The following is a 16,902-nucleotide window of genomic DNA, read 5'->3' on the forward strand; positions in this document are numbered from 1 at the left end:
AGAGGGCTGTGGGGTGCTCTGCCTTGGTGCAAGCGGCGTGGGGACCTCGGTACCCCTGGGAGTAGTGCAGAGGCCTGGCCGGGGGGGGGGGGGGGGCTCTTTCCTGCGTTAGGAAACCCTTAGGCTGCCTCTCCAAAGAAGCTGCTCAGTGCAGTTAACAGCAGATCAAACGCAATGGAAACAGAAAATGCCATAAACATCATTGTGCACAGTGAAAAAGCATGGGAGTCCTGGGTGTGGCAGAGAGAGGTGTTTTGGGAATGGAGAACCACACACAGAACAGCAGCAGAACTATAATATTGCAGTAGAAGCTAAAAGATTAACATTGACAACTCCGTCAGACCACACGAAGCAGCAGAGCAAAAAAACCCTGGGAGTGTGCTGCTCCCCTCAGCGAGAAGCGAGGACGAGCCTTGTCCCCACCCCACCCCACCGGGAGCAAGAGAGCCGGCAGACCCAGCCTGCCCGAGGGCAGAGACCCCCTTTGAGCTGCTTGCGGTCTCTCTTCCAGGGTGGTCTGCAGTGCTGTCTGGAAGGCCCACCTCTGCACCGGGAAGGGACGGACAGGTGGGCCCTGCTGTGGCCCTTGTCACCTGGGCACTGGATGCCCTGACGATAGGCCACGCCGCTTGCTCAGTCGCTCAGGTGCTTCAGCTGTCTCCCAGCATGGAAAAACCAACTGCTGACGTACCCCCTATATTTAGAGAAAACAGATTGTGAACCTCAGAAGAGCCCTGCTGGGTCAGGCCAGTGACCTAGTCCAGCCTCCCGTCTCACACAGGGTCCAACCAGTTCCCCTGGAGGGCCAACAACCGGGCAGGGAGGCCTTCCCTGGGCCCAAATGTCGCCTCCTGGCTCTGGGGCTCAGAGGCTTGGTGACTCTGAATGTGGAGGTTCCCCTCAGTCACCATGGCTAGTAGCCATTGACAGACTTCATGAATCCATCTAATCCCCTTTTAAAAGATAAATGGGGACGGAGGCTCCCCATAGGGAAGCAAAGATTACTGGGAAGTTTCCTGGAGCAGGCTATCCCTTGTGGGGCTTGTGCTACACGTGTGTGTCTCTCTTGCCTCAGTCCCTCTCGTCCTGGGTCAGGGTAGGCCCAGTGGTTCTGAAGCAGTCGGGCCACGTGTGTGTGTGTGTGTGTGCCCCAGAGGCCAGCCTGGGTCTTCTTGCCGGGCTCGGCCTTCTGCCTTCCCATCCCCGTCGAGCGGAGGTGCTGCGTGCCAGCCAGGGTTCCTCTCAACCAGAACAGTCCCACGGGGCAGGTGGCCACTGTGTGCTACACAGACACCTGAGGAAGGCCGCGTGCAGTCAGGCCGAAGGGAGCACACAGGGCAAGTCGGCCATCCTGGCTTGAGTTTGAGAGGGGAGTGAAGTTTCTTCTATCAGGGTGCACTGATGTCTCCTCTTAGTGTGAAAATTGGTGCCGCTTTGCCAATGGCAACTGAACGTCCGGTGGCTTCTGCATCTCTTCCCAGTTCCTTTTGAGGACAGCTGTGAGTGAAAACAGCTCCAGTTTGGCAGTGAGGGCCATTTTGTCTACACCTCTCTCTGCTGAAACACGGGGGTCACTGAGAGGGGGTGGCCTCAATATATGCCAGAGCTCAGCTGAGGGCAGCCAGTGAGTAGCATTCTTGGATCACCCCCCCACCCACCACCACCACCACCAACAACTGCTTGTTAGGTTCTTGCCAGAATCTTGTTCCAAAGAAGTACCCCCACCCAGTGGCTGCCGTGGGCTTGTTTCCTGTCAAGAAACTGGACCTATAGGTCAGTTCCTTGTTCTTCCATTAAACAAACACCAGGCCTCATATTAGTCTCTAGGCCTGTAAGTGGGTTGAAGAGACCAGTGACTGGAAAATAACTGGCTGCTGGTGCTGAAGGGCTGGCAGATCGACCTTGTGACCTTTGGACAACAATTCAGGTTACAGGGACAAGCCGCTTGCTTCCCAGGGCAGGACTGTGGCGCTGGTGCGTGTTGCTGCTTCACCACACTCCTTCAGTTGGTGCTGTGAGGCACACCACTACATGAAAGGATGGCCTCCAGAAAGGCCCTCCCGCCCCCCCTCCCGCCATAAAGGGACCCCCTCCTGGGCTGTCTGCTGGCAACAGGCTCACGTCAAGCAATGGTCTGGTTTTGATTGGGCTGCTGGGCCCCAGCCCACTTAGGTCTTAGGCCTTACAAAGTTAGCTTTTCTGTTCTTGGTTCCTAGCTAGCCTCAGCGATTGAGAGATGTAATGAGCTAACCTTGGAATGGCCCAAGCTCTTGCCTGGCAAAAAGCTCTCTAGACAGAGTGGTATGAAATGCTGCCTGACTTCAACTCAGAAGGGCAACGTCTGGTAACTCTGAATTAATGTCATGCTGGGTAGTTAGTCTCTTTGTTTTAGTTCTCACTGCTACACTCTTTTGAAATATTTCTGTACGCTTTAATAAATATCCTTTGATTATGCTTGGTGTGTTCTGTGCTTCAGGCGCTTCAATCCTGTCCCATTATCTTAGACCTTAAGAGTCCACCCAGCCGGTTAATTGCTGTGGAAACTCATTTTGCAAGTGGCCTGCCTTGCAGGGTTGACTTTCTTGCTTAATCCCAGGAAGGGTAGAAGCTTGCCCTTCGCTTCTGGCTGTGTGGGTAGTCAAAGGGGCTGGTGGCAGGTCCCAGAACTGGTGAGTGTGAGCACACACATCCCAGGTGGTTTTTCCGATGTTGTGCTCTGCTGGCCTGTACCAAGAATCTCTTGGATTGGGGATTCTCGACATTTCCCTTTCAGTCTCAGCAGCGCCTGAGCACGCCCATCTTTTCGAGCCAAGATGTTCAGCCAGTGCAGCAGCTCGGTTGCAGGCAGGAGGCACGTGCAAACTTGAGGGCTTCTAACTGGGTCAGGAGCCTCTCCATGCACTGTTCTGGTGGCACGTTAAAGGTTCACAATGCTTATTCCAGCCTAGGTTGTGATGAGTTAGAACTCACTTCAGAGGACGTTCTTCCTGCTCCAGCTCCATCATGGTGAAAAGAAACACCCTGGCTGAGGAGTTCCCCAGGCTGCTTGGCGTGAAACTGTGCTTGAAGAAGTCCAGGGAGAAAGGAGAATAAACGTGACAATGGGATGATGTCTGGACAAAGCAGAAGGATTCGTAGTACTTCCTAGGTGGCCGTTTCCTGCCGTTTCAGACAAGGGCTCTGTGACAGCTCCGGCCTGTGCCGGGAATGGCTGCGCCCCGCCCACTGGGTGCCCCGCCTTCAGCCTGGCTGCTGCCTTCCGCGGTGGCCCATGGCTGGGCCGGCACTGAAAGCTTCATGGAAGCTTTGGATATGTAGGTTATGGACAGGGGCTGTGACCAGATGCCTGAAATGATTTCTGTTTTTAAAATATTGCAAGGCTATTTCTGTGTTTTTAATCTCTCATGGTGATTTGGAGACAGTTTTATGAAACATGGAATTAGGATTGTGCTTACCGTTAAATGGTAAAGGAGATTAGATGGATTTAACTCTATGCGTCTGTCTCATAACTATCACCAATCCCATAACTTCCATTTTCTATTAAAAAACATTCCGCCCCTTTTGACCTGTAAAAGCTTTCCTAGTAATTTGAATTTCTTATTGATGAGATATTTTTCGACTCCCCCCCCCCCGGCCCCATGTCTGTGCAACTGGCCTTGCGCAGGGGTTCTTGCAGAGGGAATGGTCAAATGAGTCCTGAATATCAGAGCAAGGAGCTGCGTCCCCCACCAGGGGGACTTCTGTCAGGGCAGCTGGTAGTCTGGTGGGTTCTGCCTCCCGTTGAGTAGTAATGTGTTCTATTGCTCATCAGTTCACATTCGGTGACTTTGTTTTCTTCATATCACATTACGTTGCCCTAATTTCTTGGACTCGCATACGCATGATGCGGCGTTCTCCACTGTTGTGTCAAGGTCAGTCTTGCCTCCTCTGGCTGGCCGTGGCTCCTCAGGGTCTTTCACATCACCCAACCCCTTTAGCTGCAGAGGCCAGGATTGAACCAGTGCCGGTTTGGCTTGCATCATGGTAGTAGAGAGCCCCCTGTCGGCTGCAGGGGGCCCTAATCAGCATTCGTCTTGCTTGGTGTGACACGGCCTTTGCACTTGCTGCTGTGGCTGTAAAAGTGCAGGGTTTTTATTTATTTATTATTTTAATTTATACCCTGCCCTCCCCGCACGCAAGCTCAGGGTGGGTTACACTATGGTCCTGGCCAGAGCCAAGTGTGCTCTTGCTCCTCTGGCACAGAGGAGGGAAAGGAAAGAGCTGCTTTAAAGAGTTTGGTGACCATGTCTGGAAATCACTTTCTCCCGTCCACAGGCTCTCTCTCTCTGGCAGTGCCAGACGGCCAAGAGGAAGGTGGAGGGGGGTGGAGATCAGATCCGTTAAACAGTAACCTGCAGTCCACTGGTGGACGACTGGCCAGTTTCTGGAATACTGACTGCCTGGTGGTTGAGAGAATTCTCGTGAAATATCCTGGACTACGTGAAATTTTGGTCTCATCTAGTAAAGCAATGTGTACACTATTAGGGAAAACAACGTGTTGGGGATCACTCCGCACCAAGGAGTTATTACCTGGCTGTTACCACTCTTGGTTTAGATATGGAGATGGAACATTTCCAGAAATTTTGAAGCCACAGAAAAAACCCAACCTATAACCACCCACCCACCCCCGGGGGGGGGGAGGGGACATTTTGGGAACATTTGAAATACATGCAATACTTTCCTATCAAACCTAAACCTCTTTTACTGATTTAACAATATACAATTTAAAACTACAAGAAAGAGCTACAAACTGCTTCACACTGTATCATTGTGGCACATGTTATCTTTCTGTAGTTAACAGTTATTAAGTAGACGGGGAGACTCTCTCCTAGAGTCACAGTAGGAAGGACTGCCAGCATGCTTGGATATTAAGCACACACATTACAGCAGTAGAAAAGAGTAAGCATCCAGGAGCAGCTGAAAGACGAACAGCATTTGTGGTGGGGGGTGTAGGAGCTTCCTGGCGTCACTCTGCTCAGTGACTCCAGAAAGCTCCTCCCCTGCCCCAAATTTTGTTCATCTTTCAGGTGCTCCTGGACTCTTACTCTTTTCTACTCCTACAGACAGACTAACTACAGACAGACAAACACCTTCATCTATCTCCACGTTATAGCATGTTAATTGTATAAAAAATTATGTACTTTTTAAAAAAACTTGAAATGTTGCCTATGTCTACAGTAAGAAACTGCTCCCTGCACACCCCATTTCCCCACATTTCCCAGTTTTCCAAAATGGAAATTCCTTATGCTATATATTCTGAGTGTGGAGAAACCTTGCCTTAAGAAGCATTTTATTTACTCTAAAACAGAAAATAATTCATGAGTATTTTTTCAGTCCTTGCCCAAATTTGCCTATTTTTCTGCTGGAAAAATGGAAAAAACCCTTGGAAAAAATGAACAACAAAACACAACACATTTCCTTATCAAAATTTTGTAGTTTTTTCCCTGGGTCTTCACATCTCTGTACAGTTTACACATGTTTGTGAACCAACCCAAAGCACACTGCCAAAATAGAAGTAGACCATATGCTCACTTGCATATCAAAGGAAAGTTAGTAGCAGAGCAGGAAAAGGCCTTGAGAGGAACTGGAAGGAAGGATGAACAGCTCTGGACTAGAGGATTCCAAGTAAATTGACTCCTTTTGTCCTTTCAGTTCCACCAATGGGTCTCGTGTGGTCAGTTAAATCTGCCAATACTTGCAATCTGGAGAGCAGCTGGAAGGGGGTTTGGGGAGCATTCCGTAGGTGTGATCTAGGTGTAGTCAGTGAAGAGAGCCAGGTGGTGTTTACATCGAGGAGAGGACAGAGGATGGAGTGTGCATTGCTCACTGATGATCCTTGACTGCGTTCTGCTCTCTGTGCTGGGAGAGGAGAGTGAATTCTGGGCTGGGGTCTTTATTCGTTCCAGAAGAAACATGGCCAGGTCTGAAGTGCCCCTGGTGGTCATAGAAGTGTCATGGGGCCTCACTGTGGTCTCTTCAGATGTTTTCAGCTCTCAGCTTGCTTGTTTACAAAACATGTGCATTAATGATCTGTGCTGTGAAGCAGTTAAAACATTCTGAATATTTCCTCTGCAACACCCGCTCATGAACGAGCTCTAGTGTTTGAGCATGTGATGGTGGGTGAGGGGACGGCTTCTGGAGTCTGCTGCTGTGACGAAAACGCAAATATTTTTGCCCATCTTGCCTCGCGCTAACGGCCTCATCACTGCTTTATGATGGGATGTGAATTGTTGTGCCCAATAAGGCTTTAATAGCCTTTCCTCAAATGAGCAGTTGGGATGCACCATCCCTGGGGGGGCAGCAAAGTGCTTGGTTGAGAATATTAATAGAGGAGTCGTTCGGCTGCATCCCGCTGCTCCCTCTGCTCTCCCCCCCCAACCCGAAAAGGTGGAGAAACGGCTGAGGCTGCGGAGGGAGGGTCCCTCCTGGCTCCGGACGGGCAGCGTTGTGGCTCTTTGCCTTGGCACAGCCAGGGAGGGCCCTGGACTCTGGACACCAGAAGCCGCCCGTGCGCGGAGGCCCCATCCTCAGACGTGACCCTTCCTTTTGCTGGGATCGGGCGCAGCTAAACAGCCTCCACTGAAGAAGGGGTAGAGCGAGGGGTGGAGGAGAAGTGAAGCAAAGTGTGATGCATGTACACGTGCACTTAGATCCTTTCGAATCTGGACCCAGTCTGGACTGGCAGTAGAACTGCCTTGGCTGCACCACCCACCCAGCTGGCCGCCATGAGTCCCTCCCGGCTGCTCTTTCCGACTCTCTCTGGGGGGCCTTTTGTAACACGATGGGCCCTGGTGACCTTCTGGGCTGCCTGGTTTGGAGGGGTGGGGGTGGAAGTCCTGCGCTGGCTTCACATGCTCCCCGTGAAGGTGAAGACGGGACTGTGGGACTTTTGTTTGGCTGCTGGCCAGAGGCATCCTGCAGGAATCCGCCTTGTCCCCTGTACTCCTTGGCCTTTACCTGAGGCCCCTTGGAGAGATCCCCTGGAGATCTGGGGCACAGTGCCATCGATACCCAAGCGACACACCAACCATTCTAGCTCTCCTCTCTATCGAAACGGAGTGAGGCAGCAGGAGTGCCTGAAGGCAGTGAAAGATTAAACGGGGGCTTATTGACACTTAATCCAGACAAGATGAAGTTACTGTGGGTCAGGAACAAAGGTGATCCGGGAAAAGGTGCTGCACCTGTTGTGGATGTGGTTGCACTTTCTCTTGAAGGATCAGGTTGCAGTCTGGGGGCACTTCCAGACTCCACATTGCCATCAGGCAAGCAGACGTCGAGAGCTGAGTGGAGTGTCTTTACCAGCTAAGGCCAGCCTGCCCCCGCAGTGGCCCTTCCTGGAGAACTGTCAAACATAAGGCCCCCGGGGGCTGGATCCGGCCCATCCAGGGCTCTTATGCGGCCCGTGAGCGACTGATGCCAGGGAGGAAGTGCTGGGGGGGGGGGGGAGGGGGCGGAGCCACTCCATTGTGGCTTCAGAATGGCAGAACAGCCTCATCTGCAGCGGTCAAGGCATCGTGGGAGTTATCTGCCCAGTGCTGCACGGCTGCCTCTCCAGTCTGCCTAGGTGGGTTTTCTTCTGCACCCCCCTCCCAGCCCAGCGGGCCTTGCAGTGAGGATGCACCTACTCGGAGCTTACCAGCTGCTGTCCTTTATAGAGTTTCTATCTCCAGTACCTCACATTACGTTTTGTGACACACATGGCCTGGCCCGACAAAGTCACATTTATGTCAGATCCGACCTTCGTAACAAATTAGTTTGACACTTCTGGCCCAGGTAATCTTCACCTTCGATTACTTGAATGTACTTTACATCTGGGCTGCTGCTGAAGGCAGTTCAGAAGCCCCGTTTGGTACAATATGTGACCACCATGGTCCTTAACGGGAAGTGCTGGAATGACCATATGAAGTCAGTTCTGTTTCAACTGGGCTGGCTTTCGGGGTGGACTGGGATGGTGCTTATTGAGGTGCAGTCCCCTGTGCGGTTTAGATGGTTTTATGTTGACCAGTGGTGCTTATATAATATAAGAGCGTGTGTTTTGATTTGTCATCTGCCTGGAGGACCTTTGAGTTGGCAGGTGGTCTAAATGTTCTGGGTGGGGCTGTACTCCCCTCGGAGGAACGGGTCCGTAGTCTGGGGGGGTGCTCTTGGACGACCCAGGCCCTGCTGCTGGCTAAGCGGGGGGCAGCTGGGTCCAGCAGGAGGGCCTCTTCTGGCTTCGACTGGTTAGCCAGCAGCGGTCTTTCCTGGACAGATAAGCTCTGGCCGCTGTGGCATGTGCCCTGGCTGCATCTAGATCCGTTTACTGCAATGCCCTCTACGTGGGGCTGCCCTCGAAAAGCGTTCGGAAACTTCAGTTGGTACAGAATGCCGCTGCCGGGATGTTGACGGGAGTGGGTTGCAGGGACCATGTCACCAAGGCTCCCTCTCAGCTGTGGAGTCTTGTGAGCAAAAATCCTACTTTGTGAGCTCCTGGCATTCAAGTTGTGAGTGAGCGATGTGGCTACTACTGCATCAATGAGTTTGCTCTGGAGCCACCCTTCCTGAGCTAAGACAAAAATGTGTGAGCCGGAGGCTAAAAAACTGTGAGCTAGCTCACACTCAGTCAGCTTGGGGGGAACACTACATGTCACTCCAGTCTTGGCCCACCCACACTGGCTTCCAGTTTGTTTCCAGGCACCATTCAAGGTGCTGGTCTTGACCGTCAGAGCCCCATGTGGTTTGGGACCAACATGCCTGAAGGACGGCCCAGTCCCTTAGGAACCTGCCCGACCACTCTGGTCCTCTTCAGGGGCCCTGGTTCGGGTGCCCCCAGCTTCTGAGATTAGGTGTGGGGGGGTAACCGGAGAGAGGGCCTTCTTAGCCACAGCACCAAAGCTCTGGAACTCCCCCCCCCCCGGAGATCCGTCTGTCCCCTTCTGTGGCCGTCTGCTGCTAGCAGGGGAAGACTTGTTTGTTTGTTGTTTGTTTACTTACGATTTCGATTTATATCCCACCCTTCCCATAAGCGGGGTCAGGGCGGCTCACAACAATAAATTAAATACAAACTTAAAATAATTCAATCAGAGGATACATAAGGTAATACAAAAGATTCTAGACACAAACATACCATTTATGCCAGAATTGTTTTTATTAAATATTGCACCACAAAATTTTAACAAACAAAATGTATATATGATTATACAGGTTGTAACTACTGCTAGAAATTTGTATGCAAAATATTGGAAAAAAGAAGAGATACCTACAAGGGAAGAGATAATTTATAAACTATTGGATGCAGCAGAAATGGACAAATTGACCTTACAATTATATGAAAAACAAGAAGGGAACTTGGAAAGAAAATGGACGAGATTCTACAAATGGATGCAAAATTACCTTGGAGAACTTAAAAAATGAATCAGAAATACAACATAGACAAGGTGTAATAGAAGTAGATTCCGTAATACTACTGTATGATGACATAAGAGTATAGACTCTATTGTGTTAGTTGTTTCTGTTCTGTTCCTTATTATTTTTCTGTAGTATATCTATCTCTTTAAAACTAATTAAAATGTTTTTTAAAATAATCCAATCAGATAATAAATAACAATTTTAAATCAACACAATAAAACCAATTTAAAACATTTAAAGTGGGCAGTGCAGTATATTCCATTCCGGTTCTTCCACTGGGGACATGAGTGGGCTCCCGCCGAGCCGTAGGGGTCTCTCGTGCAGCAGCCATGGGGAGGCCTCAACGGGCCCTGGTCTCACTGTCGGAAGCAGGCGCCGCCCGGCTGGGGCCCTGGTGGAGGCGAGGCAGGTCTATTTTGGTCCGGGGGGGTGGGGTGGGTGGGGGACAACCAGCAGAGGGCGGTCCGTTAAACGCGAGGCTCTTCAGGGCACATATTTTTCTGTTTCGTTTGGCATTCCCTCAGTGATCCCTGGTTCCCAACCAAAGTTTTATGTTTTGTATGTATTTTAACGTTGCCTTAGTGAGGTATTACGGAGAGGGGGTCTAGTGTGATGGTTTTATACTGCATTTTATCATGTATGTTGTAAACGGTTAGCCTCCTTGTTGGCTCTTGGAAAGGCAGAAGGGCAGGATATAAATTTTGTAAATGATTGTGGGCTAAATAAAGTCATGAAGTGTGTGTGTGTGGGTGTGTGGGTATGCACACACGTAGGCCACTGTGGAGAAACGCCATCTTGTGGGTGTGCCTGAGGCGGGTGTGGGCCGGAGGGGAGGAGGCCCTCGGACAGGAGGCGGCAGGCCTGGGCCCCCTCGCCCCCTCCTCCTCCTCCTCGTCCCCCCGCTTGCCCTCCAGTCTCCAGGCGGCCCTCGGAGGGCAGCTCCCTCGGAGAGGACGGGAAGCCCATCGAGGCGGTGAGGCGGTCGGCCCCAGGAGGCAGGCGGGCGGGGGGGGAGGGCAGACCCTGGGCGGGAAATGGCTGTTTTACATGCGGTGGAGCTTTTTTGGGTGGGGGGAAACCAGTCCAGTCCAGTCCAGTCCCGACGTCTGGAGGCAGCCAGTCTGTTTGGTTGGAGTCCGCAGGAGGCCCTTGTGGGAGAGGTGCTGATCCCACTCCACCCCCCCCCCCCCCGGTGGAGTGGAGTGGAGTGAAGCGATGCGCCCGCCCTGCAGACCATCCAGACAGGGCCTGAGTAGTTCAGAGGAGGGAGCAAGACGGGGCGGTTTGGTCGCCTTTTATTTTGAGTCTTCAGTTCACTGTGGAGATGCCCGTAAATAGTTTTCAAACAAATCCTCTTACTGTTGGCGGTGAGAAGTCCCTCTGTAGCACCGCGTGGTGTCCCCCCCCAGCCGCCTGGGCATGCCAGGGGTGGGCCGGGGACTCCCGGAGGAGGAGGAGGAGGAGGAAGACAGGGGCCAGACGGCCAGTTGCCAGCTCTCCAGGGGAGCCCCGAAGATTGCCAGGGTTCCCAGGGACGCCGGAGGGAGGTCAGGAGGCCGCCCCGCCTCACCAGAGCCCAAGAGAGAGGGACGGTGGTGGCAGCAATGCCCGGAGGGAGGCCTGGAGAAGAACGGCCCCTTCAGGTGCCAGGTCAGGCAGAGGAGGGGTGGGCAGAGTGGGGCCCGCCGGGTGACGCAGGCCCGTTCCACCACAGCCACGGAGGTAGTTTTTGCCTTCTTGTCTGGAGGGCAGGTGTGCTCCTCTGTCCCACGCAAGGGGCAGCTATGCCCGGCCTCTGAGCTTCTGTAGAGGACAACCAGCGATGGGACGGGTCCCCAGAAGGGATCTCCGAGGTGTGACAGGAAAGGTGGGGGGGCGTCCATCCCCCCCCCCCCGAGTGGTGGTCTTCCAGATAACGCACTAACTTATCGTGTGTGTATTTGCACACAGTCCCAACAGCCCCAGCTGTGAGGCGGAATAAAAGTAACTGAAGTAAGTAAACAGGCAGCAGTGGCCCTGGCCCTGGCCCTAAGGCTGAAGTGTGAGCAGCCTGTAGGCCTCAAGGGCGCCTCCCTTCCGCCAAGGCCTGAGGCCTGCGTGTACATGTCCCAAGAGGCCTGCGGTTCCCAAGCCTTATGATTGGGCTGGGGGGAAATGGAGGGAACAGCAGAAACCAACGGCTGTCAAGGAGGCGGAGCTCTCCCAGGGAGCATATAAGGCCCCCCCCCCCCCGTGCAGAGTGGGAGGGAGGCAGGGGGTTGACGCCCTGAAGCCTGAGCTGCAGGGAAGTGGTTCTTGGAGGGAACCAGTCCTTGGCCCCATAGGGAGCAGGGGCTGAGACGGCTGGACAAGCCGGCTTGTGGAGGCTTTCTGTTTGCACCCTATGAACGGTATTTCTGTACGACTGCTATTCGTAGGGGTTGGCAACTCTAACAAAATGTGCAGTCTTCAATTCCCTCTTGACTGAGGAAAGTCCCAAAACGGGAGAAACATTCTGGAAAATCCCATCTTGAACACCGGAGGAACATATTTGTACTTGTATACCGGGGATATATGACTGCATTGCACAACTAGAAGCTTGTGAACTTTTTCATGGATTCTGCCCTTGAATTATTACCTTGCTGAGAGTCGTTTATGGACTAATTATATTGTAACTACAATTTATGATGGTATAGGAATTTGTTCCAATTGTTAGCACTATAATAGTGACTGTACATTGTGGCTTATATTGTGGCGATATTATTATTGTATACAAATTAACAGAATGCATTAACAGAAGCATTGTGTCCAGATCACGGGAGGTGGTAGTTCCGCTCTATTCTGCTATGGTCAGACCCCACCTGGAGTCCTGTGTCCAGTTCTGGGCACCACATTTTAGGAAGGATGTTGACAAGCTCGAACGTGTCCAGAAGAGGGCGACCAGGATGGTGAGAGGGTTGGAGTCCAAGTCTTATGATGAAGGTCTGTTTAGCCTGCCTGGGAAAGAGAAGGCTTAGAGGGGACATGATTGCAGTCTTCAAGTATTTGAAGGGCTGTCATGTAGGAGACGGAGCAGATCTATTCTCTCTTGCTCCGGATTGCAAGACTAGATCTAATGGGTGGAAATTACAAGGGAGTCGTTACCGGCTAAATATCAGGAGAAACTTCCTAATTGTAAGAGTGGTTGAGCAGTGGAACAGTTTGCCTCGGGAGGTGGTGGATGCTCCTTCGCTGGACGTTTTCGGGTATGTTGTAGGGCTATCTTTCGGTTATGCTCCTGCAGAGTTCCAAACTGACTTCTGTTTGGTGCTGCTTGTGGTGTGAAATACATTTCACTGTTTGTTTCAAGGTTTCAGGCACATTTTACAAACACTCTAGGCTGATCCTTCATTGAACAGGGGGTTGGACTAGATGGCCTCTATAGACTTTTCCAACTCTATGATTCTGTGATTTGATTCTACTTCTTTTGTCCCAGGATTGCTGTAAGTTGCTGTAGAGGGAATCTCTTGAAGTGCCTCAGCTCTTGGCGCTGACCATTTGGCAGTTACTGCCTGTGTGTATTCTGAAGCCCTTTCAGAACTGGTGGGTTGAAATACTCCTGGAGACTCCTCTGTCCTTTCTTCTGTAGCCCATGGCAATTGTCAGGGCTGGGAACCCTTTCAAGAGGAGGGAGGAGTAGGACTCCTGAATTCGCTAAAGGCCTGGTCATTTCCCCTACATGCCTTACGCTCAAGTTCTTTGCCTCCCACCTCCACCCAGTTCTGGGGTAGCCTGCATGCTGGGGATGTTGTAAGGATATTGCCTGTGGAGCTTCGTGCAGCTGAGGAAGCTCGGTCGGGCAAATGCTCTGCTGTCTTGCTTGTGGAGATGGTTACTCAGGCCACCTCCACAGGAGCCGTTTTCTTTGTGACGTGGGGAGTCTGAGGCACGTGGTTGGGTGGGAGGTGCCCCCCCGCCCCCCCCCCGGTTCAGTGGTGTTTGGCTCATGATAACCTCGGGCTCCTTCTCTCCGCAGCGTGCACTGAAGATGTCGGAACCAGCCTCTACTTTGTGAACGACTCCATCCAGCAGGTGACCTTCTCCAGCACCGTCGGGGTGGTGATCCCCTGCCCGGCAGCAGGGTCCCCCAGTGCCACCCTCCGCTGGTACCTTGCCACTGGGGATGACATCTATGATGTCCCACACATCCGCCACGTCCACGCCAACGGGACGCTGCAGCTCTACCCGTTCTCGCCATCTGCCTTCAATAGCTTTATCCATGACAACGACTATTTCTGTACCGCAGAGAACTCTATGGGCAAAATCAGGAGCCCAAATATCCGGGTTAAAGCAGGTATTGGCTGACTGACTGACTGACCGACAGTGGGGTTGCTCCGGCTCTTCTCTTTTCCTTGGGCCAGATTTCCCTTCCTATGGGCTGCTCCATTCAGGCAAAGGGAGGGAGAGAAAGTGGAGGAGGAGGAGGAGGAGGAGTGCGGAGGTTGTCAGTAGACCGCAGGCTGTGTCCAGAGCTGCTGTCATCTGTCTAATTCAGCATGGAGAGCCGCCCTGAGCCTTCAAGGAGGGCGGGATACAAATCCAAATAAATAAATAAAATAAATTACCATGTTTGATGCCAGAGAATAAGGAGTGTGTCACTGGAGAGGGGAATATACCCTGCTGTCAGAATATCTGTTGAGGTAGATGGGTGCAAGCTTTTAAGTCGCACAGATCCCTGCATCATGTAGAGTCCCAGAAACACCCTGGATGACATTTGTTGGTTGGGCCCACTTCTGTTTCCTGTGGAGCACAGTTGTCCTAACCTAGGTGAACTCTCTCTGTCAGCCATACTTTGGGCTGTAGCTCACAAAGCAAATGGAAGACTAATTAGGGATATGGGGGGGGATATGAACATCTTTTACTAATATAACAACATAAAAGGTACCATTTATAATTTATTTAACATATACAATTGTACTATTTGGCATATTTATGGAATTTAGATGTCTTTGCTTTCTGTAAGAAAAATTGCAAAGGTCAGACCAGTATCGGGAGGACCCAAGTTTGAATACCCCGCTTGTGCCAGGGAAGCCCGTTGAGTGACCTTGGGGGCCAGTCACGCCCTCTCCGCCTAACCATCCCACTGACCATTTCCCCGTCTCTCTTCTTTCTCAGTTTTCAGGGAACCTTACACAGTTCGGGTGGAGGATCAAAGGTCAATGCGTGGAAATGTGGCTGTCTTCAAGTGCCTCATCCCTTCCTCAGTGCAAGAGTATGTCAGTGTTGTATCCTGGGAGAAAGACACGGTTTCTATTGTCCCCGGTAAGACAGAAAGCACACCCCCTTCCCCCCTGCTCTTGCATGGTATTGCGTGTGGTGCGAAGGCGGCCTGCGCCTCTCGTCTGCCTCTCTTTCTTGCTAAGAGGTGCCGCTGGTGCAGGCTGAGGGACACGCCCCCTGTGGCCAAGCCCCGATGCCAGTATAGGGCACAAAGGCTTTGGGAGGCGTTGCTGAGGCCTAGAAGAGTCTCGTGGTACATTTACTGAGGGAGAGGCTTGGGAGAGCCATTTGTCCCTGGAGCAGGCCGGTCTCTGTGGGATGGCTGCTGGACAAGGGCTCCTGGGGGCTTGGCTGTGGCTCTGTGGCTGGAGGGTGAGCAAGAGTCCGTGCTTGTGCGGAAGGCTCCAGATGGTGTCAGGAAATGCTGTTGGAGGGGCTTCCTCACCCAGCAAGAGTGTGCCTGCACTGGAGTGACGCTGGATGTGGACTTCTTTGGAAAGAGTCGAATGAAATAATCCGAAGGACGCCATTTGAGACCTTGACTTGTCTTTATAGGTAGTCTTGTCTTCCAGCATAAAAAACTGCTCTGATAGCCTGTATCACCCCCCTCCCCCCAAAGCCACCATTCTACAGCGACCTCCAGGGTTTGGACTGGGCCCACGGGGTTGCCAAGAGAGCCCCCACCCACCCATTTGACCTTTTCAGTGCATGCTGTGCAATATTGGAAGGGATGAAAAAACAGGTTTTATAAATTGTTCATTGATTTTTGAGCAATGTTTGCCTGGGGCAGTGTCTGCTTTGGTCTGTTGGGTAATGTTCCTGAGCAGCTTTTGCGGTTGTTCTCAAAGGCTGAATCAGGCCACAAGGATGAGCTTTCTTTGGTGTGCATACCGTGGGGTAGTGTGCAACAACTGCACTACTGGCCTCTCCAGGGATGTTGGAGAACTCAAAACATTAACAAAAGGGGAAGACGCACTCTGCTTTCTGGAGTATAGCACACTGACAGCGCATCTGGGATGGAGAAAGCTTACTTGTGCTAGAAGAACCCTTCTTAGTTCTTACTCAGATTCTGGAAGGTGCAATCAGTTGCATCAGTGAATGTCTGTCTGACTCCCTGATGTTGTTGCTGTCTTTGGAAATGTTCTGTTTTGAGCACAGTGACTGAAGGCAAAAGGTCGTACAAGGAAGAGGCTGACACACTCCCTCTGGCTTCTGTGCGCTCCTGTTTCAATGCTGCCTTTGTGTCCACTCAGTCTGCTGCACGGGGACTGCCTCCTTCAGCTGATGTGACAGCGGACATTTAGGGGTCATTTGAGGTGGTCTCCTACTTTCTCTGGGCCAAAACTATTTTGCTAATATCGTTCCTTACCTGATAGAGTTCTCTCTGAGCAGGTGACCTGAGTGGGCCCTGGGGCTTAAATTTCCCATTTACCTGGAGACGTGATCCTTTTGCTGGTGCTTTGGGTGATTTTGGAGGCACCGGGGAGTGGCCTTCACCCTTGGGTGTGTGGCTGGTCTTGGTGTCCCAGGGGGCTGCAGGGTCGCTCTTAGGGTTCCTCAGCCCATCTCCTAAGTACAGCTTCCGTGAACCAGCCATGGAGTCCTTGGCATGACCCGCTCCCGGGTTGGGGCGGGTGCACCATGGCTTGGCCTTTACGGCTGGCTTCCTGCTTTTGTTTCTGACCCTTCTGGGGGTCCTGCCACTGCTGTCCTTTCTAGTCTTGAGGATCTTGGAAGAGCCTGTGCGTAACCACTGAGGGTGCTGGTTGTGAAGTTCTAGATGTCCTTTTGCAGATTTGAATGCTTTATGTTAAAAACTTGAGGTAGGGAAGAAGCACATTCCTGGGACTGTTGTGTCTGTGCCTGTCCAGAGCAAGAGATCAACAGACTTCCTTTCCCGCTTGGTCCTGATCGGAAAGGCCATTTTGTTGCCTCTGTGGGCCTTCTCTTTCAGCGGCTGTGGCACTCTGCCCTGTGTGAGGTCTGGGTATCCCAAGCAGTGGCGAGACCTGGGAAGGGGCTCAGGGTAGGTCCTGTTCTCGCAGCTGCTTGCCTGAGTAGTCCACGGTTGGTTCTGGGCTCCGGTCTTCCCTCGCCAAAAGCCTGTGTGGTTTTGAAAGTGTCTTGTGCCCACCTGTGGTTTACCTTGCCCGGAACGTATGGCACAGTCCCAGGTGTCAGTGTCTCTTTGGGCGTGTTCCCGCTCCTGGCCTACTCCAGAAGGAGATGGAATTGCCA

General features: G+C 52.1%; 1 protein-coding gene across 1 annotated transcript in view; it reads left to right on the plus strand.

Annotated features, from left to right (window-relative positions):
* Positions 1-10,185: 10,185 nt before the first annotated feature.
* The window catches only part of DSCAML1 (Down syndrome cell adhesion molecule like 1), a 290,951-nt gene continuing 284,234 nt past the window's right edge, over positions 10,186-16,902 (plus strand). The window contains exons 1-3 of the mRNA XM_015418776.1: positions 10,186-10,399; positions 13,421-13,738; positions 14,560-14,706. Of these exons, the coding sequence (XP_015274262.1) occupies positions 10,186-10,399; positions 13,421-13,738; positions 14,560-14,706 (679 nt within the window). The remainder of the gene's footprint in view (positions 10,400-13,420; positions 13,739-14,559; positions 14,707-16,902) is intronic.

This window comes from Gekko japonicus, unplaced genomic scaffold (assembly GCF_001447785.1).
Source record: "Gekko japonicus isolate JY-2015 unplaced genomic scaffold, Gekko_japonicus_V1.1 scaffold1138, whole genome shotgun sequence".
NCBI classification, from domain to species: Eukaryota; Metazoa; Chordata; class Lepidosauria; order Squamata; family Gekkonidae; genus Gekko; species Gekko japonicus.